The sequence below is a fragment of the Mugil cephalus genome, chromosome 20 (genome assembly GCF_022458985.1).
Source record: "Mugil cephalus isolate CIBA_MC_2020 chromosome 20, CIBA_Mcephalus_1.1, whole genome shotgun sequence".
In the NCBI taxonomy this organism is placed as follows: Eukaryota; Metazoa; Chordata; class Actinopteri; order Mugiliformes; family Mugilidae; genus Mugil; species Mugil cephalus.
In genome coordinates, this window is record NC_061789.1 from 9367860 (window position 1) to 9391289 (window position 23430).

The 23430-nt window shown below is 41.6% G+C and overlaps 1 protein-coding gene across 5 annotated transcripts; it reads right to left on the reverse strand.

Annotated features, from left to right (window-relative positions):
• Positions 1-1731: 1731 nt before the first annotated feature.
• Positions 1732-21455, reverse strand: pdxdc1 (pyridoxal-dependent decarboxylase domain containing 1). 5 transcript variants are annotated; one of them, XM_047571961.1, is made up of 24 exons: positions 21235-21455; positions 18499-18575; positions 17782-17850; positions 17398-17481; positions 16148-16294; positions 15436-15625; positions 15199-15267; positions 15037-15115; positions 14832-14916; positions 14464-14512; positions 13917-14018; positions 13662-13787; positions 13518-13568; positions 11960-12034; positions 9504-9564; positions 9015-9085; positions 8076-8181; positions 7817-7991; positions 6599-6717; positions 6390-6511; positions 5980-6072; positions 5773-5869; positions 5475-5573; positions 1732-4628 (listed from the first exon to the last, which is right to left on the reverse strand). In XM_047571961.1, the coding sequence occupies exons 2-24, from the start codon at positions 18573-18575 to the stop codon at positions 4294-4296; spliced, it is 2481 nt and encodes an 826-aa protein (XP_047427917.1). In that variant the 5' UTR covers positions 21235-21455; the 3' UTR covers positions 1732-4293. The 5 variants fall into 5 exon arrangements, with proteins under 5 accessions (XP_047427917.1, XP_047427916.1, XP_047427918.1 ...); XM_047571960.1 differs by having other exon boundaries at positions 16148-16297; positions 21235-21454; XM_047571962.1 differs by lacking the exon at positions 11960-12034 and adding an exon at positions 12380-12424 and having other exon boundaries at positions 16148-16297; positions 21235-21454.
• Between the last annotated feature and the right edge of the window lie 1975 nt (positions 21456-23430).

Here is a 23430-nt window from a genome sequence, read left to right on the forward strand (position 1 = left end):
ACTTCACTGAGGCCTTAATTGACCAAGTTAGGTTACTATAATATAAAGCTGGCCAAGAATCACCACTGGGCTCATGACAAGTTTTCTTTAATTGATGGTCGATGGTTAACATAGCAATCAATAGTCTCGTCTGCAATTGACTGAGGCTCAGAGGAAAGCAGGTTTAGAATGTTAAATTTAGTGAAACAGTTGGATAAAACTGCACATCAAGTCAAAACTCAAATCAAAACTCTCTTATGACTGGAGTGAAGCTGCAGGAAGGTGTAGCTGACACAAGTGTGTTGTTCCACTGTGCAGGGCGGATGAAAAAAAAAATGGTCGGACATTAAAGAGTAACCTGAGGGAAACATTACCAGACATCTCATAAAACGTGTCTATTGTCTGCAAAGAAACATTCATCGGTTACAATAAATATTGCCAAGGCAGGGTCATTAAAAAAAACATTTTAAACTCCCCAAAAGTCAAGAAGCAGGAAGCAACAAGTGAGTTGAATAACAGTCTTAAACTTACCAGATGTAAGAAGAGAGCAACAGAGAAACAACACTAAACAAAGCCCCATGCTTTTTTCAGATGGTGGCCATGTTTTCAGATGGATCTTGTGCATTTGTTGTTCATTTACATAGATCCCGAAATGCTGTAAATCTGAAATCCGGATGTTAGGTTACAAAAAAATCACTCACGTTACAGTTTCTTGCCTTTTAATTATAGCGCCACCATTTGACAGATGGGGATAATGTTTTTAATGTTTTATGTGGAGCATTTGCAGATCATTTTTAGTTATGGTTTCAAGTTAAATGTGTGTAGGTGGTAGTTCCAACTCACAGAAAATTAAGTATATACATGAAAAAGGCAGATACTAACAAACAGCCTAAATTAACCAATAAATACAGCAATTCAGATGTGAATTAATACTTGCCCTCAGATCACGTACACCAATATCTTATCCACCAAGTTTTAAAGAATATGTTTGTGGCTTTTGTCAAGTCTCCATGAGTTGGGGGTCGAAGTTCTTTGGTACACCCATTCTTAGACATGACCCAAAGACATCTACCAAGATTTATAACGATTGGATACACAGTCAGTGAGTTGTGGCTAATTTCATGCTAAGCCCTACTTTTGCAGAGACGTCTCAGTTGACGGGCGGCCATGTTTTTGGGACCATGTAATGAGCCTGAGTGGTTTTGGCAAACTCTGCTGCGGTGAGATGACTGAGATCTTCGGCCACATCCTCCCAAGTTACACCCTTATCAGTGAAGAGACCAAAATATTTCAGAAGTTGAACAAAACTGCGGGAAGAGTGGTTGAAAAATGGAAGAGTTTGACACAGAAGTGTTTAAGTCACCACGTCTCCCAAAGGAGGAACTGCAGACTTTTAGGAGGCCCAAATTTTTGGCAGTTTTTGTGTCAAGAACCCAAAAAGGATTGCTGTAGGGTTTGTATTAGCTACGTTTGGGAGGAATTCTTCATGAGCATTTGAAAAAATATCCAACGAGTTTACCCAGAGAGGTTGTTTTTTCCACAGAAAAACACTGAAAATTGGTACATTTTTGCCTCTAGACTCTATTATTAAAGGGTTACAGTGTTTTTCTATACCCATGCTTTGCTATTGTTTGTCTGACCTAGCAACAGTAAGTCTAGGAGCTCTTTAATTGGTGATCAGCTGACCAATCAGAAGGCCACCACTAACTTTTTCAGCTTAATAAAGCAAATGATGACAATACAGCAGAAAAATTAGGGTTTAAGGTTTAATAAAAATACGTTTGCTTCGTGAACACACCAATTTCAATCGCTGTTAACTATCTGAAGTCATTCCCGTTTTCCTTTTTCTTTTTATCCACTAATGAAGTTCTATCACCTTCGGGCACGGGCGGTGTATCACAGCTTTGTATCGATTCCCACAAGCCACTAAATACAAACAAATCAACAGACGAATGACTCATAAAGCTCCTCTCTGATGAGCCTTTGTGGTGAAACGAAGAGGAACGCTTATCCAGGTGTACGGGCTGTAAATGATCTTGATGTGGTTTTGAATATGCCCTCTGGCGTCAGCGTGGTCTGACCCTTAAATTACCAATGAATGTGACCTATTCACACACGGAAGCACCGGAAGGCTTGAACTCTTTTCAAAGGAAGGCTGCTGTTATACTGGTATGTACTGTTATACATATTTTATGGTTATCTAGATAAGAGCAATGTCCAGTCTAAAGGAAGAAATGGAGTTAAATACAAAACACACATAGCTGCGTTAGATTGCACGTGTTGAAATAATCCCAGTGTACTAAAATAAAGTATTAAAGCAAACCGATCTGTTATTGCTGTAAACAATCTTTTATCATTTTAACGCGGAAAGGAAAAGAAAATCTTTCCTTCCTTCTTCTCCTTTTAAATCTCTGAAAACTACTCCAATGCCATCGTCCAAGGTCTGAGTGACGTTATACAGTATTTGTTCACCGTAGACGCCAAGGCCTCGGATCACACAAACATTTACTTTCTGTCAGATTACACCCAAAACTTCAACAACATCCATTTAGTTCAAATTGTTCAATCTATTTCAAGATGCGATTTTTTTTATTTTTATTTTTTTTTGGCATACGTTCTTTTTATTACCATTTCCCCTTTGACCTTCATGTGTTGCTCTGCTTTTGTCAGATAATTAATTAGGTTAGTGAGTTCAGTTGCAAGGTTGCAAGCCTTGTAATAAAAAATAAAATAAAAAAAAATAAAACATAGAGAAATCACCTGAACCCCATCGACTTAAACTGAAACTTCTAAACAATAAAAGTGCAATTTTAACTTGTAAAATGAAAGATTCTCCTGATCAAACATAAACACACGTCATTGCAACAAATCAAAAGTTCTTCATCAAACATCTCAGGGTTAGAAAGTCATTGATTTATCTTTGCATTAGAATCACACGACAGAGATAACCGTTATGAAGGCTCATTTACACTGTAATTATTAAATACAGAACAAGTGCAATTCATTTTTTTTTCTTTTTTTTCTTCATTCCCTATTAATCACATTTCACAACTCTTTACAGTGAGTCTTCAACCTGCACCGGGATCAAAGCACTTAAAGAACAGTCTGGCCACATTCGGCTTCATTCTAGGACGGTTTCTAACATTTGTAAGGAAATTTCAAACCCACAACCTCGCGAGTGTCATTCACTTCCGTATGGCGTCTAAAACATAGACCGGCAAAATATTTAAAAAGAAATAGAGAATGTGTCGGAGTCAGATAGGGGAAAGTCTAGCGGGATTAGTCTGTCAAAACTAAAATCCAACACCCAAACCCGAATCTGGCACCTGCAAATATTTAAAGGGTATTTTTTTTTTTGGCAAAAAAATAGTAATATCCCTCATAGGTTTGAGGTGAAGCCTCTGTGGAAGAAAGTGTAAAAAAACTCATTTACATAACAAAAAAGAAACTTGGACATTAACTTAATGTTGTGCAACTGCAATGAGAATTTTGCAACACAAAGCTGCAGTGTGTGCGATGGATTGGACGTCTTATCATTTTGACTCCGATACGCCATCGTAAACTCGTGGGTAGTGCACAAATGGAGGGAGTGTTGGAAGTTTTAAGTGGGTGACTGCTAGCGTCAGTAGGCATTTCTTTTTTTAGCTTTTTTTTAAATAACACACAATTATATTCGAATCCTTCTATACAGACTTATTTCATCATAAATTATTATCACATATAGAGTAATTTGGCGAGTTACGTACAGTGTATATATCATGTGCGGACTACATACAGTGAGGAATCTAAACGTTATAATTGCACAGGCAATTACTGTAATATACTGAGCTGCGGGATTTGCAGTTGAGTGTTCGGATGAATGGCGCATTAATGTTTTCTTTTCGAAGCTGAGAAAAAAAATAAAATGAAATCGGTGTGCAATATCATCATCAGCTAACGGAGACATCAGTGTAAAGAGAAACGCTAAGCAGCGCTGGATGTCACTCTGAACCTTTTTTGTTTTTTTTTTGGTTTGAGAGCAGAACGTTACTCATCGACATACGACAACAGTAGCCTCGGTAGACCATAATGCAGTGCACCCTGATAGGAAAACTATCATGTTAAAATTAAACCGGAACTTGGGAACATTTTTTTTTCTTTTTTTTCGTCTTGGAACGATAAGGCAGAGACAAACAGCCCGACGTGGCTCCATCGACTTTTCCTTCCAGACCTTGAAGGGTTACATTCCCAATGTAATACACCTTTGTTTTCTACGTCTATTAGGCTGGTTCCATGTGGAGGACGGGTCGAGAGCACCTGCAGAAAGACTCGTCCTTATCTCCCGCTTTGCTCAACCTCCTGGCCGTCAGGTTGCCTGGCCTCTAGGGCCTCTATGGCCTCTACAGCTTCTACAGCCTCAGCGGCTTCTACGGCCTCAGCGGCTTCTACCTGTGTGTGCGCCTGCTCGGGAGACTCCTGGATTTCCTCCGGCGTTACGTCACTTGAGGTGTCCTGCGGTGTCTCTGGTGCAGGCGGGGAAGGGGGAGGGGGAGTGAGGACGCTACTATTCAAAGAGGAATTCTCCTTGGGAGTCTCTTCAGGTTGTCCGACGGAGCTGGTCTCGCTCATGGAGTCGGAGCTCGCCCCGGAGCGCCGGAATAACCTCTGACCTGTGACACAAGGAGAGTGTGATGCATCAGCTGCTTTCACCTGAATGTAACACGAAGCAGCGGACAGGTTTGTAACTCCAGATCTGCATTCAGTGCATTCCTGCTCACGGAGGTGAACCGTCTCAATAGAACTGAGCTCAGGAATGGAGGGGCTGACCAGTCCAACGGGGCTCCCGACCAACAGAGAACCACTTTGTTCTCATTCGTGATCGCAGTTCCAGACATCTGGACCAGAAAGCGGGTTGTCGGTCCGCAACAAAAAAAAGTGTTGCGACACACCGAGCGGACGGCGTCAAGCCCGCGTCGAGCGGCCCTAGTTCTCTGTTTGTTCTCAGAGAAGCAGTGCACGAGAAGAGAAACTAAAGAAACTGAAGTAGATCAAACAGCACAATACAAACAAGGAAAATGACCAACAGTCCACTCAGAAAAGCAGAAGTTGGTGAAGAGCTGACGAAGCCCGGGTTTAGCCACGCACTTGATCGGCATGTGGAACTGAGGCTGCTTCGAGTGGATCTGTGGTTCCCAAATAGAAAGCAATGCTATTCTGCAGCTTGAAAAGCCCAGATAAATAGAAGGAAGTGGCAGCTATCCATTTTGTGACTCCCTCTGCCAGATAATTATTATTCCATAAAAGGAACGTCAGACCTATTAACATATGTTTTTGCATACTACATATCTGATGTGAGGTGTTTTTTTGATGAAGGTGTCCAGGAGTCACGACTTTTCCTCCCATATTAGAAGTTAGCAGCTGGATTTACCATATCAAGCTAATTCCACCAAGCGTTGTTCATATTGTCTTTTATTTAATAATATACAGTGGTCTGCGATATGAATGGGCTGTCGTACCTGGTAGCCTCTTTGACGAGGAAGTGGGAGTGTCTTGCATTTGCGGTCTGCCGGCTTGGGCCTTGGTGGAGTAGGTCGCCTCTGTGGAATCCAGCGAACCTGAGGACACGAGGCATTAGCCTACACCTGTTTGCACCACATAAACTGACAAAGATATGCGCGAATACACTGTCAACGGCTAAAACCAAAAGTGTTCTGACCCACAATATCAAAATGTACACAATAATTCTCCTGAGAATGGCTTTCTAGTGTGTGCAATGACATGTGGCAGCATTACAATGACAGAAACATAAAGTACCTGCAGCCAGGTTGAAAGTCCTTCCTTTTATGGAGCTTTGAACTGGGGAAAACCAGTTTAACACGGAGCCGACCAGAGGAAGCTGCCTCAGCATCCCCTAGAACACAGACACCATGGAAGTTAATATTCACACCGTTAAGATAATCACACACACACACACATCTAACTCATAGATGATAAAGCATTCTGCATCTGGTGCCTACACACCTCTTCCATGAGTTTCTCCTCATTAGCCTTTTGCAGCTGCAGCTCTGCCTCCAGGATGCCTTTCCTCACCACCTCCGTCATGTTCTCCAGAAGCTGCACAGAGAAAAAAAATTCTTAAAAATGTAATTTATTTAATGAATTTTTAGATACAAGTTCTACATGAAGGACTTTTATTTTCACAAGAGTTTCCCATTCATTCACAGCGTATATGCTTCTTTTTTTTGTAGATTTATGATAAAAATCTAGATGTTCTTCGTAGCCAGTCCTGAGTCTATTTATATTGCGGTAAAGGTGCTTTATGAATACATCTATACACTGGATAAAGAACCAATGACAACTTTCTATTTAATTTTGGACAATGCTCTCTGTGTGCACTGTCACGCATCCTTTAAAATGAACATAGCCCTTACCCTTCCACTCTCCTCTATCTCTCTCCCCAGGGCAGCTATTGTATCCACTAGCTCTGAAACATCAATGTCCTCAGTCACCATGCCCATGAAAATACAGTCCTCCTTTGTCCCGAACTCCGGGCCTGGCATGAAACGAACATGAGAAAACCAACAGGAAAGATAAACACGTTGAATTTTGTTGTGTCTCGTTGTGTCTCTGCGGTACGAACCAGTGGAGAAGATGATGTCCGTGTCAAGTTCTTGGAGTTTCTTCAGCAGCTCGGTGTTAATTTTCTGCAGCTGCTGCTTCCTTCTGCTTTCGTCCAGTTCTTCCGCCTGAGGCTCGTACCTGAACATGGACACATTCATTTACAGACTGACGTTTGTGAGCGCAGCAACAGATCTGGTCGTGATGTTTTTACAACGTGGTTAACAGGAAGGCTTTTCTCTAATCTTTGAGTCAGAGATGCGTGAAAAGCAATGACATGAACAATGTAATAGGATGGATTTACCGGGAATAATCTCAGCGTTCTCTGTTCTCTCAATAATCTAATAATTTAAACTGACGTTATCCCGCTTCAGTGGATTTAGAAGGTTTCCTAAACTCTTCACTACAGGGGAAGCTCGGTGATGAGAACTGCCAGATATAGTGCTATAATTCTGACCCGGGAACTTTTACTCCAGGCAACTTCTAAAAGTCGCTAATAGGGACTGTTGAGTTGTTCAGACTGCAGGAACATTTCTCCTCTTACTATTGAAAGTTCACCCTTACTTTGTGGGTCTGCATGGCAGGAACTGAGAATCGTAGTTCTTGAAACCAGGTTTAAGTGATGTTTTTAGCTCCTACATCAGCGTAGCTACCTTCCTAACACAAGAGGGACCTGGAACAACCTACGTAAGTACACAGTGATTGGTCAAGATGACCTGACAGGGAAGTCCAGTGTTTAAATAATGTTGCTGTATGTCACACAGAGATAAGTGACGCTACTACACCAACTACCAGGTCCAACTTTCCTCTAGGCAGCATAAACGGAAACATTGAAGATTTCTACTTTTTGGAGGACCTCTCTTTGGTCACCTTTTTGACCAAAGCCTTTCTGTTCAGGTGGTTTCAAAATTCTTCCACGGTTACGGAGGCCACTCAGCTCCTGGGAACACTCAATGTGGTGATAAGATAAGAGCGAGCTTATCACATTTATGGCTCCCGTTCAGTACAATTCAATTTTATTTTATTTTATAGTGTCAATACTAGCAATATAAACCATCTCAAGACGCTTTACAAAATCCCTGTTCCTATTATTCCTACTATTCCTTTGACTTCTTTGACTTCCTGGCTTGGTACGATGTGTCTATTTCTGTCCAGGATCAAATGGCTGAAGTATGACCAGGGTTCAGGGTTTGCTGCCATGACAAGGTGTCTGAACACGTCACAGCCTTCCCAGTCTTACCGGATGATTCCCAGGCCAGGCCAGCTGAGCTCCTCTATGTATCTAAGTGAAGGTGAATGTCGGTGGGTCTCCTCTCTGAAGTCCTGTCTGAGGCACAACGTGGAGCTCATCACCACCACCAGTTCCGTCAGCTTCTCCACCAGGACGTCCACATCCTCCTGCTGGGTCCCCAGAACTGGACAAGAGGGAGAAGTCGTGTTATTTGCTTGCTGATGATTTCCCCCTTTGTCAGCTAAGCAGAATGTGTGCGCCAAGTGACCTGCAGCGGTCAGGAGGGGACTGAAGCGAACACAGGTGCCCTCGTCGTCCAGCTCCACCACGTCGACTCCACTGGTGGGAACCAGCTGGGCCAGCTGTTCACCCAGCTACACACATGACAATTGAAAAGAAATGCGCCATTGTGGCAGTCAGCTAGCTGGAGACACTGAAAACAATTGTTCTGCCAAAAAGGTTCTGCTCAGAAAGGCCCATAAAAAGGCCAATTGTGGCAGATTATTATCCCAACATCCATAAATTAATTTTGGAAGATGTAACCGGCATGAATACAAAGCTCAAACTACCAAAATAATTATCAATAATTATCAAAACTTTTTATGTTATTACGTCAAACATTTGATTTAGTGTGAATATATAAAATATTATACAGTATCTACACCGATCAGACATAACATTATGACCACCTTTCTAGTACTGTGCAGGCCTCCCTTGTGCCTCCAAAACTCATCAGAGAAAAGAAATGGGCCTTCATTGGGCAGTGTCTTTGGGTCCTGTGGGTTAAGGGGAGGGGCCTCCGTGGACCAGGCTTGTTCCATTGTGTCCCACAGATACTTGATCAGTTTGGGATCTAAGGAATTTGGGGGCCAGGTCAACACCTTGTACGGTTTTTCGTGTCTTTTGAGTTGTTCCTAAACAGGTTTTGTGTGTGTGTGCGTCTGTGTCATGATTCATCCTGCGGGTCAAGGTGGTCAAGGTGCCTCGTCCAGGTCCAGGAGGGTCCTACATATCTAAATAGCCTCCACATGAATGCCAGGTCCAAAAGAACATTGTATTGTCACAAGATGGTCAATGTCATTTCCTTCTCCTCTCAGTGGTTTTAATATTGTGGCTGATCAGTGTATACACCAGTCTCAACTTGAACTAGCAAAGTCACAAACATACAAGGTGCAGAACTTGACAAAAACAAATGTAAAACACCCACCCATCTGTTGAAGGCATCAAGAACCTCTTTCTCTCCAGAACACAAGCCTTCTACTGAACCTCCACTGGATGCTAACGACAGAGAAGAAGAGAAAATAAAGGAATACAACAATTACATAGTTGGGTTGGTGAGTGTGTAGTGACATTATTGCCCTCATATTGTCTTAGTTATTACTCTTCATTTTTCAGCTGATTCTTTAAAACACAGATCAATTAAATAATATGTTTAAAATTATAATGTAATCTATTTATTTCTATTTATACAGTACGACCTCTTTTAATTTTCACTCTAACTAACAACATGTAAAGACCTTAACACACAGAGCACAGTATCTCTTCAGTAAGGGATGAAAGTGTATCTTAACGAACACGGTTCTTAACCTTGGGGTTAATCGCCGACAAGGGCATCAGGATCTAGTCGCAAAGAGCTGCCATAAAATACCGTCTTTATTTTCAACTACTTTCACAGTGTTGCGTCTGGAGTCCTTACCAGCACTCATTTCTTGGGAAAACTTGAACAGCACCACAGGAGAGTTTAGATCATCCTCAACCTGTTGGACACACAAAGACACAGATCAAACATCTGAGGCATTTATACTTATTTATTACTTAGCATCACGTCTGCTTTTCGACCATGCAAAATAATTACAGTTGAAATGGTGCAATGTAAACGTGTAACAAAGAGGAGTTTGCTTTGTGTCCATGCCTGCTGAAGCTACTATGTGCCCATGGTTACTGTTAACTGTATGTCGCATACAGTTTTTGTTTGAGTTGTCAAACTCATGGCGGTGGTGACTGAACCCCTTGCCTCTTAGTGGTATGGAGCAAACCAAAGCTACAGGTCCAGTCTGGAAGATAAACTGGTAGCCATGCAGTGTTCAAGCTGACACTTGATTAATATCAGCTTTCTCGGGCATTTAGCAATTTCATTATTGCATTTACACTGTAAAATACGTCAAAACCAAGTCTGAGAACCCGGTTAAATGTCAGTTTTTTCACCTACAGGTGATGTTCTCTGTTTAAAGTCACTCTGTTATCAGGGTCAAATTGAGCTATTCTGAGCCATAACCAGAAGTGAATCCAGGAAACATCCGACCTCAGGTCAATCACACATGGTGCATTTCTATTTATTCTATTTTTCTAAACCACTAAGACAGGAAAGAAAACCCACAGTGAAGCTCATCATCAAAAGTGACATTCAAGTGAGGGGTTAGGGCAAGCGATATGTGGGGAAGTAATGAAGGTTGCCGTTTTTCTGGGGTGTTAATGTTGGGAGTCATGAATAATTCATGTGTAGTGTTACACAAACCTAAAAAACTTCCGTGTGTTCTATACATGCTGAATTATACATTTACAATACTACGCAAGTCAAATGGTCAAATGACCCAGGTCAGGTCACAAGGCATCATTATGCCAGATCAGAATCAACACCTTCCCTACAGTGGAAGTGTAATTTTTCAAAACAGACCTAAGAAAACAAGTTCTATGGCATAAAACCAACTTCTGGTCACTTCTGGTCAAGTTGACTAATGTAGTTAGGCTGTTAGTTGGCGTCAGCTTGAGAAGCAGCTCAGATGACCATGAATTTGACCTAACAGACTACACGGACTCTAACCACAGTCTCAGAAACACACTGGTCCACACACCAGAAGCCTATACATGCAACTAGTAAGACATTTCTAGAATAACCATTTCCATTTCTAAATAACCATGTAGGATGTCTCTACTTGTGGCACGACAAACATTACAAAAAAAGATAAAAACTATAATGAAACTGTAATGAAAGGGTTGGTACCTTGTAATTACACCAACAGAATTTTGCTATTTGAGCTGTCTACAGAAAAATATTCAGGTTGGGCTTCAACCGCAGACTCTTGTATATGAGCTTTTACATCGAGACTTAGGAACTGCAGCTCTTTAATTTGTACCAAAACAGATCAAATGTCTTTGGACAGTTGACCTCAACAGCTGGTTTTTGGTGGACAGGTAGGCTGGTGAAACATCTGGAGAAGTGTGGCATTTGAATTTGGGAAACGATTTGGTGTGAACCAACAACATACTGTGAAAGGAACTCTAAAGCAGACCATGAAAAGACCGCAAAGACAAACTCCTTTCCTAACATCTATTCATGGGAAGAACACTCCAACCTCAACCCTAACACTAACCCTAACTCCAACCCTAAGCCTAACCCTAGACTCAGGGATGTCATTGTCAACGTCTACCATGAAGATTTCACAAAGGTTTCCCTACAAACCTCTGAAAAGGCTGAACTGGTCTTCCTTTTTTTGTTTCTGTGTTTTACTAAACTAAAATCAACCTATACCAGATTAAAAATAATAACAGAGTGTGGATAAGAAAAGGTTTGACGAAAGCTTGGAACGGCTCACAGCGAAGGCAACGTGGTTTTATCTTCACTGGTTCTCCTAATCTATTCTAACACAGAGTGAAGCTAATGTCATTTTCAGACAAGGAGAACCAAACAATATGATAGATATATTACATTTAAATGGTTTAAAAGTTGTCCAGTACAGACAGGAGACAGCTGAACGGTCATATATTGATTTTTTTTTTTTACTATTGAATCTTTAAGTAACATCAGTGGTCTAATGACATTTACAGGTACGTAATTGTTCAACTAAGGAATGTAATGGGGTGCAACATGACACATCATTAATTATTCATGACCCTTGTATTTCTCCCAAAGGCAACAAAACACAATGACTGTGGAGAGGCATTCCCTGAAGTACCTCAAAGGACATGCCTGAGTGGTCCACATCCTAAACAATTAGGAATTAGGAAGAAGTGAACAGTCCATCAGCCAATGGAGAGACCCTACCACCGCTGAGCTGATGTACGTGAAGGAAAATGGTCAGGAGTGTCAGGAAGGAAAAAAGGGAGTGGGGGGAAAGAGGGTCGTGAAGGGGGCAAAGGCTTGGTCCCACCTACAATAGAGAGCATGAGAGAGCCCAGAACGTCCCGCAGTGAAGCCCCGGAGATGGGCGGGATCGGCGACACCACGCCCTGGAACCAAGGTAACCCACACTGACTATAACTACAGCTACACACACACAGAAAGGTATTCACACACACACACACCTTGAGGCCCGCACACACCCTACTGACACAGTGCTACCAGAGGCGTCTCTCTGAGTACCACTGTGTCACGATGCGGGGTCGCCGACACTCTTGGTTGTTCACTGCATCTGGATTAAAGTAGCTCGGATGTAAAGCGCTCTGAGACAGGCAATCAATTTCAGCCACTGCCTGGACACAGTGTTTGCCTTCAGCGGATGCCAGTGAACAAGCCTTTTAGCCAAGTCTGCTTTTCCTGAGAGGGTTTTAGTGTGAACACAACTCTTATGTTACCATTGTCAAAGCCTCCACGAGAGAGATCTCTGTCTCAAGCGCATCCTACAAACACAAATGGGTTATTCTTGAACATCTGCGAATCATCCGCATTAATTACTTAGCAAAACATGAATAGACTGATGTCTTCTGCTATGTAAACGTTCTCAACAAACACTTAAGTTTTATGTCATGCAATAATCACACGGTTATTTAAGTATGTTTATAAGACAGATTGGAAGTAGGAGCCAGTGGGCTTAATGTTTAGTGCCTCATGCAGAATACACAAGTCAGGAAGAGATGAAAGTCGCTAAGAGATAAAACAATTACATCAATTTAAGTTTTTTTTTTCCATTGCTTGCAAGTCAAATCAGGTGACTCTCTGCAGGAGAGTTGCCTGAGAGAGTCACAGCAAAGCCACCACAGTTGTGGTTTTGATGATCTGCAACACAAAGCCAGTAGTGCATTCTCTGTTTAGTTATAAAATACCAAGTGTTTACAGATCTTCAGTGGCTTGACTCGTTTTGGACCATGCCTCGCTCTGTGCTGTGCTAACATGTCTGAACCATAGACTGTATAAATATGGACAACGTGTCTCCACTTCCTTGCTATTTACCCAGAGGAATGGGCGGCGCAGTCTTGTGACTTTGGAGACAGAGTCTGATCAGCGCGGCCCGAAAGTGGAGCCAAGTGGAGCCGAGATATCGATGATGAGCCGAGATATCGTCACCACAAGGGGGAGCTCTACTTGCTTTGGCTTCAAAGCCGTATATTACAGAGAGTCTGGCCAACTAGGGAATGGACTGTCTGAGCTATTCTGCTGTGCTGATTGGTTCTGAGCTGGTCACATGTTTCATGGGCGTCATGTTAGATACTTCTAACAAATATTCACCAATAGAGAAGTGGCAATAACAGAGAATACAATTGTATTAAAAATTAAACTTTGCCACAGTGCTCATTTGGGAATAGCCCTTACAGGCCCGTTAATGGTGAAAGGTATCAAACATGGCGGACATGATTTGAGTTTGCCAGACTCTCTGTAATATACTGTTCCGCTATCCATGTTTACACAGTCCAAGGTCCGAACATGTCTGACCAGTTACCTTTCACAATGCAAGACATGTCATTATCAGCGGCAGAGCAGTAAGAGAACACGTACCGACGTTTTGATAGAGGTCAAAGACTTCAGCTTCTGTAGGAGTTGCTGGCTCTAAGAGAGAGAGAGAAAGAGACAGATCAGCACTTATGTAGCAAAGTATGTTATGTATGGCGGCCTAGCTTAGCTTTAAGAGCAGCAGCTCACCAGAGTGGTGGCGTGTCTGATCTTCTGCACGATCCCATTGTGCCCAAGATACTGCACAGAGAGCCAGAGAGGCAGCGCTCGCAGCTTCTCCACGGGCTGGCTGGAGGTCAAACCTGCAGCGAGAGACTAGGAGACAAAACAGAGACGCAGCCTAAAGCCAAGCTGACTGAGAAGGCCACAAAAAATAAATAAAACAGAAAAAATACTTCCACAAAAAGCTGTGAGAATGTGAAATCAAAAATGATGCAAGCTAACCAGCGCTGGGTCTTCGTGTCTGTAGAGAGTGACAGCGGTTACAGCAGGCAGCCCCAGCCACTGTCCCGGGGTCAGTGTCATGCTATCACTTCTGGTGGCTGCCTGGAAGGTGAAGAACGATGCAAACAGAAAAAAGTTACACAAGGAGGCTTCCTGTGTGTCTGGCTACTGTAAACAAAGTGAGGCAGGGACGGTTCAGAAGTTGGCACGTGTGGATGGTGGAGAGTCGGGTAGTCGCTGCCTGTTTTTTCTCATCATCCAATGCTTCCTGTTTCTGTTTTTTATAGGTTTTTAAACTGTGGGCGTATGACTAAAGCCATCTAATCTAAAATACGACACTGTTTTTTAAAAGTTTTTTATAGACATACCAGCAATAGGAAACTCATCTACATGTGGTCTAAAGGAAGAAGAACATTCTCAGTTCTCTCACACTCTGCAACAATAATAGATTTTATGTTGTCATTAAAGACCAAACGCCACCATTTATTTTTGTACTGGTTTCATCATTTAGCAGATAATCAATCATATTATTTTAAAAAGAGATTACCATGACAGCAGAGGTGACCTGACCCAGTGCTAGTGTTGCCAAGTTGACCCTGTAGAACAAACCACAACATTACAATAAAACCAATGCACATATATATATATATATATATATCAGTGACACTTACGTAATCCTGGCTGGAGTCCTAGTGCATTATTATTTGGTAGTACAGTACTTAAACATTGCCTTAAACCAGTGGTATCATCTAAAGTCCTCATAACACACTTATCTGTTGCTAAGCTAACCCTTATCCTTATTCTTCTTCTGTTCTTAACACACGTACATGTGGTCCATGTCACCATCTTATCCCACTGTGGGATAAATAAAAAAGGATTATCTTATCTTGTTAGAGGGCAACAGAGCTCACCCACCCTTCCACATGAAGCCACAAGCTGTACTGATCACACAAGTCCTTCAGACGACCCAGCTTGTCCGTATGGCCGGCTCCAGGAGTTCCTGGTGAACAAACCCCCCCCAACAAAAGTCAGGTTCTGATAAATGTATTATCTTGAACTCCTGTAACACCACATGCATGCACGGTGCAGAGTGCACAGTCTGAACTTTGACGGTTCTCACCAGCGTTGGCAATCAGCAGCAGAGGAAGCTTTCCAGCTTCAATGTCTTCTTTGATTAGTTTGTCCAACATGGCAACGTCCTGGAAATGAAAATCGTTTAAATTATCCGATAGTTGTGTGTGTGTTTTTTTTTATGTTTTTTCATTTAATTGTGATCTCCTACCATTTGGTGTTGGGATCCAAAGATGGTGTTGCATGGCACTGTGCACAAACTGGAGAGAGGGAGGCCAAGCTGAGGACACAGACATCCACAAGAAAATCACTTTCTATTATATATGCAACTGGACAAAAGACAAATAAATCAATTCGTGTCTAATGGTATTCCAGCAGTGGATCTATAATTCCCTAATTTATTTTCGACAAAGAAGGAGTATTCCTGTGATATATCCGTCTTTCGCACCTGGCTGCACAGGTGCTGTCCCAGACCAGGTCTGCATGAGGCGCTCTGGTAGATGATGGGCTGTTTGGAGCTGAGGACGGAGTAGCCCTCGGAGGCGTATTCCTCGTAGCGGGAGTTGATGACCAGTCGACAGACTTTTACGAGGCCGTCCCTGTCATCCTCATGGAAGCAGGCGGAACCGTTCTCAAACCTGACGGCCAGAAAGTTAAAAAATAGTCACGCGACAGAATCAGCGTATGTGAATTTGAAATCAATAAATCTAACCTAGATACAAAAACACTACTGAAACATCAGATACAGACAATTTATGAATGGAAACTTTCATTATTATAAAGGTAGTAGTACATTTTACATTGCCTCTCTCTTTGCAAACATGAATATTTGATGTGCTGTAAGCAATGAGATTACTACATTAGCAAGTTCATTATAAAGTAATTCAGCTTGTAATTACTATGGTACAACATGTTATATTGTCTTAGTGTTTGGCTCCAGGGGCTGAAATGATGCAGATGTCGACACACAGGCATTTAAAGCTTGAGGAAGTCAGAAAACCACTAAGGTCATTATGTTTGAAGATGAGTTAATTTCGAGGAAGTGTTTCCAAACTTACAAGTGTCACAGTTTGAGCTCTACTGTAAAATATCAGACGTGTATACATTTGATAAACTTCCCTTGTGTGCGGTGTCCACAGATGAGTCGCAGGGCCACATACCTGAAGAGCCTGCAGAGCCACAGAGTGGTGTCGGACAAGATGCGGGTGGTCAGCTTCCGTAGTCGCTCTCTGTCCAGCACGGAGATGTAGGCCGCCAGGCTGTGACCCAGCAACGCCATGTGACCCTGCTCACCCACATTCTGCATCCTACTGGAGACACCAAGACAGAAGCTTTATCACACACTTCACACTGTGGCACGTCCATTTCATCCACTCCTTTGTCTCTGTTGGGCAAACTATGCAAATATGAAACTACACGAGTGGTTTCAGTGGTGGTTCTTTGCTTTCCTCACGCCGTTTTGTTTTTTTTCCGTTTCATGCAGTGAGCATTTCTGCACAAGGCAAGAACTTTTGGGCGATTTTTTTGGCCATGCTTCACATTACTCAGTCCTTAGAAGTCAAAGTTCTTGATAAATAGTTATGTTATAAAGCACTGGTTCCCAACCTGCAACCTACAACCTGCAAGCTGATGCTGCATTCAAGACAACTTGGGGAAAAAATGAGCTCAAGTTGTCAAACTTGGAAATTACTGCTTCCAAAATGAAACAATAGCTGCTGTACATATTTTAATGTTGACAATACACCAAACTGATTTTTTAACCTATAACATGAATGGTATGAATGGTAATGCTATGGTATCGGAGGTCTGAAATTTCCAAGTTGGAATACAGAATTTTAGTGTTCATTAAGGCATCATAAAGGACGAGTTTTTTTCATCGAAGTCACTGTTGTCAGAAAGATGGAGAGTAAATTTATGAAGCTAGGAGATTGTGTCCTAACTACAAACAAATAGTAAAAATAATACTATACTATACTTAAATGTTAGGATGTAACATTTTTTTACATTTTTCTTAGATACAAGTACGAAAAAGGTTGGGAACCACTGTTATAAAGCATAAGTCTTCAACGGGGGTCCGAGACCCCTAGGGGTGTGTGGAGGTACTGCAGGGAGATCACAAAGTCTTTGGTTGATTAGACATTTTTATGTATTTTTTTAATCCCCACCACCCAGAAATTGAAATTCTTTAAATACAAATTAATTTGAATCCAATATATTTTAGTAAAGGGATAAGGGGAAGCTTTATGCTGAATGCAAAAATTATAATAATAATGTATATTTACAAATAGCACTGGGCCAATTTAATATAGAACACATATAGTAGGTAGGGGGTCCCCACCCTAAACTTTGGGGTTTAAGTTTGGGGTCTTTGGCCTGAAAAACATTGAAGACCTCTGTTATAAAGACTTACTGTTGACTGGGCTTGTCCTCTTCCTCCTCCTCTTCATGAATGAGGTTGTGAACTAAGTGCAGTATAGAAGCGACATCCTGGCCGCTGCAGGAGAAACACAAAGAACAGTGAGCGCCTTCGGTTGCTAGGCTTTGGTGGAACACTTTAGCTAAAGTCACATGTGTATATTTGTCTTAACTGTGTAAATCAGGATTAAATTAGCTTAAAATTATATGTTTTTGCAGAACAAAGTAGTCTTAACTGGATTTGGAGTTTTCTCATATTACAACTGGAATCGCTCCACAGAAATGCTGCCACGACCAACCGACTGGATAACGAGTAACTTTAAACTCCAACCTGGACTGACAGTGAGAGTGTGTGTGTGTGCATGTGTGTGTGTCTTACTCTCCCTGCAGGGGTCCAGGAATGCTGCTTTTGCTGAAACACGGCCTTTCTGTTCCTGCCTGCAGCTCCCTATAGAGATGCCCACCACAAACACAGAGTTTAAAATATAAGATAAGATAATCCTTTCATTTATCCAACAGCTTCTCGGTTGCTTAACAGGCTTTGCCAGTTAGCTCAGTGCTATTTCCTTGTGAAATTTTCTTGTGATGCCAATCTAATACTGAAGAATGCAGAGTCATAGGTGGTTTGGGCTTCTGGGTTAATTTGACCCTACGCAGACCCTAGCACCGTAAGCGACATGCACGTCCCCAGAAATGTAACCGTGGTGACGCGGACTGCGAGAGCTGCGATTGATTGGTTGGTGTTTCCAAGTGCTTCTCCATCTCTGCAATTTTCAAACTAGTTGGTTTGGATCAATTAAGATGGAATCAAGATGTACGACTCGTCTTTTCAGTCGCCATTGTTGAAAGTGAAGTAGAAAGTAGAAAACCCAACTGGCAACAAAGACACGGGCGTTGTTACTGAGCCAGCCAGACTGACGAGCTCTCGCCACCTTAGGTTACAAGCATAAGTTACAGTGTCTATGTCCCACAGTACTCTACAACAGCCTTTAGAAAGGTTCTTAACTGATATCATAAGATCATTAAAAAAGGCACAATTGTACCTTTTGGCATTGTTTTTAATTACAAGAAAACACACAACCAAATCTGATCTTACCTCTGTCCATCTCCAAGTATCCTCATGGCCTCACTCAGGTTTTTTCCCACTTGAGCCAGCGTGGAGTCCACCATCATCTAGAAAGAGAGTAACAGCAATCATTTTAAAATCAGTAAGTACAAGAGCTGCGTCACTTTTTGCTCGTAGTGCAAATTGCGTAGAATTTCCAAAGTGAACCATATTCTAGCAACATAACATGAGCCTCTGGTTCAATGTGCAGGTAGGCGGTGGCTGCACTGCCAGCAATGCATATCTAAGCTAATTTGCCAACTGCTAAACCAAACAGAAGAAGACAAAGGCAGCAGGTATAGGTTTGTTGATTCTTTTTTAAGGGTCGGTGAAGTTTTGCTAATGGCGTGGCAGTTGGACAAATTAAACTCAGACGTGTTAAACATTCGGCCTTGGCCCACTCCCGCCTGGTAGACGTTCAACTCAACCTGCAAGACATGCAGACCTACTAGTAGCGCGTAGCATCACTGGGATTATTTAGGTCACAATTGACAAGTATCCAAGTGTAAACAGTGGTACTTGTTCTGATCATTGCGTTAAACTTTGCATACAGGTCAAAAAGCAGCGCGCAACGAGAAACAACCTACATCATAAACAGACCAAAGTGTAGCTGAGGTTATCTCCATGGAGGAGCAACAACCCAAGGGTCTTTTCAGAACAAGCAGAAAAAAAACACAGACCCATTAAAGGTTTTCCCTTCAGACCTGAAATAAACCCATTAAATTGGATTAAATTGGACAATTAGTGGGAGCAGCAAGAGAGCAGACAAACAGCAGCGCACTCCTACATGTCAGTCGTCCCTTGGAGGCTCAAAAGACAAACAGAAGAGTTCAGAAATGCAGCACAACACTGGTTACAAACACAGTATTATGGTAATCTTCTGTGTGTTAACCTCAGATTAGGTCATGGGAATGCAAGAAGACTCTGACCGACTGTTTAGACCTAGCTAATTAATATTCATATTTCTAAAGTGGCTGTTAGCTGTGTAAACACATATTTTATCCGGATTCACAGATAGTTAATATAATATTGTTGCAATGTTGGATTTAATCTCTATTCGGGTCATAGAGAAATCAGAAAAGGTTTTGGCACAACCTCTACATGCTTGTAGGAAAACTGGATTTCAGTATCAGGAAGTAGCCTAACTGACAACGGAGCATGCTGGTATGTTTGTAATGCGTGTTCTTACCCCCAAATGAATCGCTCCAGCGACTGTTTGCAATCGATTCGCCCTCGTATAGACTGCGATGGCAGTTTTCACATTAGCTCAGAAGAAATGACCCGGTGGAGAAAACACCCGCTAAATCGACCGTATCCATCCGCATTCACAACACTTTTGGCGACACTCTAATTTAACCTGGTTTGCTCATTTTATTTTTTTTTTATAGTTGGTGATTAATACATCCTTTTCCTCATATAAAAATTCATTTCCTCCTCCGTTACAGTAACATATAAAAGAGCCTCTTGCCTAACAGGCTATATATTAATCTCTGTGAAATAGAGTGGAGCATTTACATGGGTGTGGATACTTCATTTGCACATTTGCAACAGAGTGTTTGCTCTAGACAGCTGCTAGACAGAGGCCATAGACGCAGCTTCATCAGCCATTGACTAACACTAAAAAACTGCAATATTAATGCTACCAGTGCTGTCTCTCAAATTATTCTGTGTAATTTTAATCTTTCCCATAAAAGGAATGACGGACTAAATGTTAGTTGTCATAATCTGCAAACATTTAAATCTAAATATATTTTTATTACTAATCTGATCTATTTGATGTTTAATTATTCAATAATAAATGCTACATACTGAGTTCATTTCAGCATTTGTTTTAATGAAAAGTGAAACATCTCAGTAAATTGGACACTACTGAGTTTTAGGCAGATAAATTTAGACATCTGAAGGTGTCAACTGTACTGACTGCAATGGTGTTCCTCAAAATACAGTAGTAGAAACAAGCCTTCATGCAGCTCATCTCGCCAATGCTAAACAAAACAAAAAAAACAAACACATAATCCAAAAATAAGACACAGCCCTCAGTGCTTTCGATTTGGGATTCACTGTAGTACTGGTATGCATTTGTTCAAGCTAGGGTTCCTAATGAACTGCAAATGTGTTAAGTTGCAGACATAAGATGTTTGCACGTGAATCCTGCACATAGGTTGTGCAAAACATTTTTTTTCTTGCAGAAATTTAGAGAACCGTGCTCTTAAAAGATAATGCAATTCGTAGCTGTGGTTCATCTTTCTATTTTGGTTAATCTTTTCCATCTCTATTCTTATCGGTAATACAAGTGTTATTATTATCATTAACAGTAGGAGTAGTAATAGTAGTAGAAGTAAGTATTGCGCCACCTCCTCGTGTCATCCTATGCTCTATTATGCTGTTATATCATTATTATTATTGGTTGTTATTTGTCGTGGCTTTAACATGTCATCTGATATGTCTGCGTCCACGTACGTGGCTCTGGCAGGTGCGCCGCTGCTGTCATGTGAAAGGGGGAGGACTGAGGCAGCTGTCCAGCAGCCCTCCTCGCCTCACAATGTCAGCTGATGTCTTCCCTCCAGCGAGCACCCTCGCAATCTTTCCATGCAAATTGTCCAAAGAATGAACTGACGGACGCAGAGGTCTGTCGGAACGCGCAGGCGGCGGCGCGTCAGGGAGGAACACACGCAGAGCTAGCTACTGTAGCCGCAGACTCCTATCAGCTCTTAATCTTTTACTCACCGTCACCGCGCACGGCTGACAGCCCGGACGCAGTCTGCTATCTGCGGAGGGGAAGCGCAGAAAACTCCGCCGCGGCGTCCCTTCAAACGGTTTCGAGAAAGCGTGTTTAAATGTTTGAATTTACACACGTCTTGACTGAGCCGACTCCTCTATCTCTCTCTGTCTGTGTCCCGCAGACTGAACGGCACAGTTTACTTCCTGGTCCGGAGCCGCCGCGCGACGTCGGCGTTCCACGCTGGCAACGCCGACGTCGCGTCCACTGATGACGACAGCGGATGTTTTTAATTAGTGATTCATTTTTATTGAAATACAACATGTGAAATACTATTTTCTATAAACATTTATTACGCTATTGAACCACGAAGTCAAGTTAAGATAAATAAACATCACATAAATTAATTATGATAATCAAATTTTATCTAACCAACAGTGGCGTCCTATCTGTTCTCTGAGGCAAGCTAGCCTCCAAACCAAATTTACTGAACATAAACAGCACAAACTAGCAAAGTCTGAGGCGCCTGGAGGAGGTTAAAGCCTACTGACCGATGCACAGTATCGTCTCTTCAACAGTTTACTGGGGTTTATGGTTTTCATGGCAAATTATGCTAGAAGATGATGGCTGCCCAGTCAACACAAGTGAAAATTAGCATTAGTGATGCCTCACAGAAAGAAGTTTCTAGGTTTGAATCCACCAGCTGACTGAAGCTTTTCTTTTGCATGTTTCACTCATGAATGACTGTAGTTTTTATTCAGACTATACTACTATTCAATACTATACTGAGGTGCAAAACTAAGTAAACCTCCAGGATGAGAAGTTATTATCAAGGTTTCCAGTCAGGCCAGTCCTGAATAAAAAAGTATAAAAAAGTAGAACTCCCTCTGGTGACTGATTCCAGTATAGGTCATAAGCACCTCCACGTTAAGACATGGGGCTGGGGCCAAACTGAATCACTAAAATACACATATGTATATTTTTTTCTTTCAAGGATGGCTTCCGACATTTTGGATAGTTAATAAAAAAGTTGATCCATGTTCAATTGTCAATTTGTTGGATAAGTTTCGTTTTAATTAGTTATTTGACGCTATAGAAACAGGATGTGACATAAAGGCAGCTACCAGCTGTCATGCCGTAGGACCATGAGAGCTGTAAAAGTGAGGCACAAAGGCGGTCACACCACATACTGAAAACAATAGTTCACTTACATTTGCCCCTAACATATATACATATGATTAATTTTCTTGAACAACCAAACAGAAAAGCATAATATTACTATTCCATGTAACCACTGATGTTTTCATTTTTATGCAGAAATGTCAGCTCTGTATCGTGCAGGGGATTGTCAGATCTTTGCAACTTGATTTCAAAAACAAAAATGTTTTTTGTAACAGCAAAATCAGCTGGACTTGTAGTTATAGCAAACTTCTAAAAAAAAACATGTAAGAGCTACAGAGAGCACATTAAGGCATTCATTTGTTTTCATGAATTCGCTGAACCACTTAATCCACTCTGCTCAGCTAGCAACAGGGGGACTAAAGACGCTCAGTGCTCCCTGGGGGATTGTCGTCCAGTCTCAGACCAAGTGGAAGATATAATCTCATAAATCCTGGGGCAGACCAAAGGATTCTGACTACCAGGCCTTCCCCGAAGACAGCATTAACTTATTCATGAAAGGCTTTATTAGCTTATGCATCTTTCTGCAGTGTCCCATTAAAAGTATGATGTCTTAGTTATGGATGAATTGTTCTTTTGAAATTAGTTTCCAGGAGAAACTTGACTGAGCTCACCAGAGCAACCAAATTCAAATTCCACAGAAACAGCACCACACAAACATTAATTTGCTGTCTGGGAGTGGATTCTAACCCAAACACAAACTCATGAAGTGTTCATTGTTGCACACGCCAAATATCCCAGCCCAGAAGGTGAGTCTGAATAAACAGACAAGTCAATGATCCACTGCAGGTTATGATGTGAGCAAACATTCATTGGGGTTACAGTATTGTGTGTTACAGGTTGTGTAATGTTGCACCTTGACAAGTTTATCAACCTTCAAAAATGACTTCAAAAACAGAGTCAGATTAAAGAAACCACACCGAGTTCTAGACAGCACAGTTGGACGCATCCTATTAATGAGTGAAAGAAAGAAAGAAAGAAAGAAAGAAAGAAAGAAAGAAAGAAAGAAAGAAAGAAAGAAAGAA

Bases quoted from the DNA above. Each gene is read 5' to 3' on its own strand.
- pdxdc1 (XM_047571960.1), bottom strand. From the start codon at position 18,575: ATGATGGTGGACTCCACGCTGGCTCAAGTGGGAAAAAACCTGAGTGAG. The intron at 14,917-15,036 runs GTGAGAACCGTC...TTTGTTCACCAG, and splicing joins GCTGCTGATTGCCAACGCTG to GAACTCCTGGAGCCGGCCAT. The intron at 8,182-9,014 runs GTGGGTGTTTTA...TCATGTGTGTAG, and splicing joins TTGATGCCTTCAACAGATGG to CTGGGTGAACAGCTGGCCCA.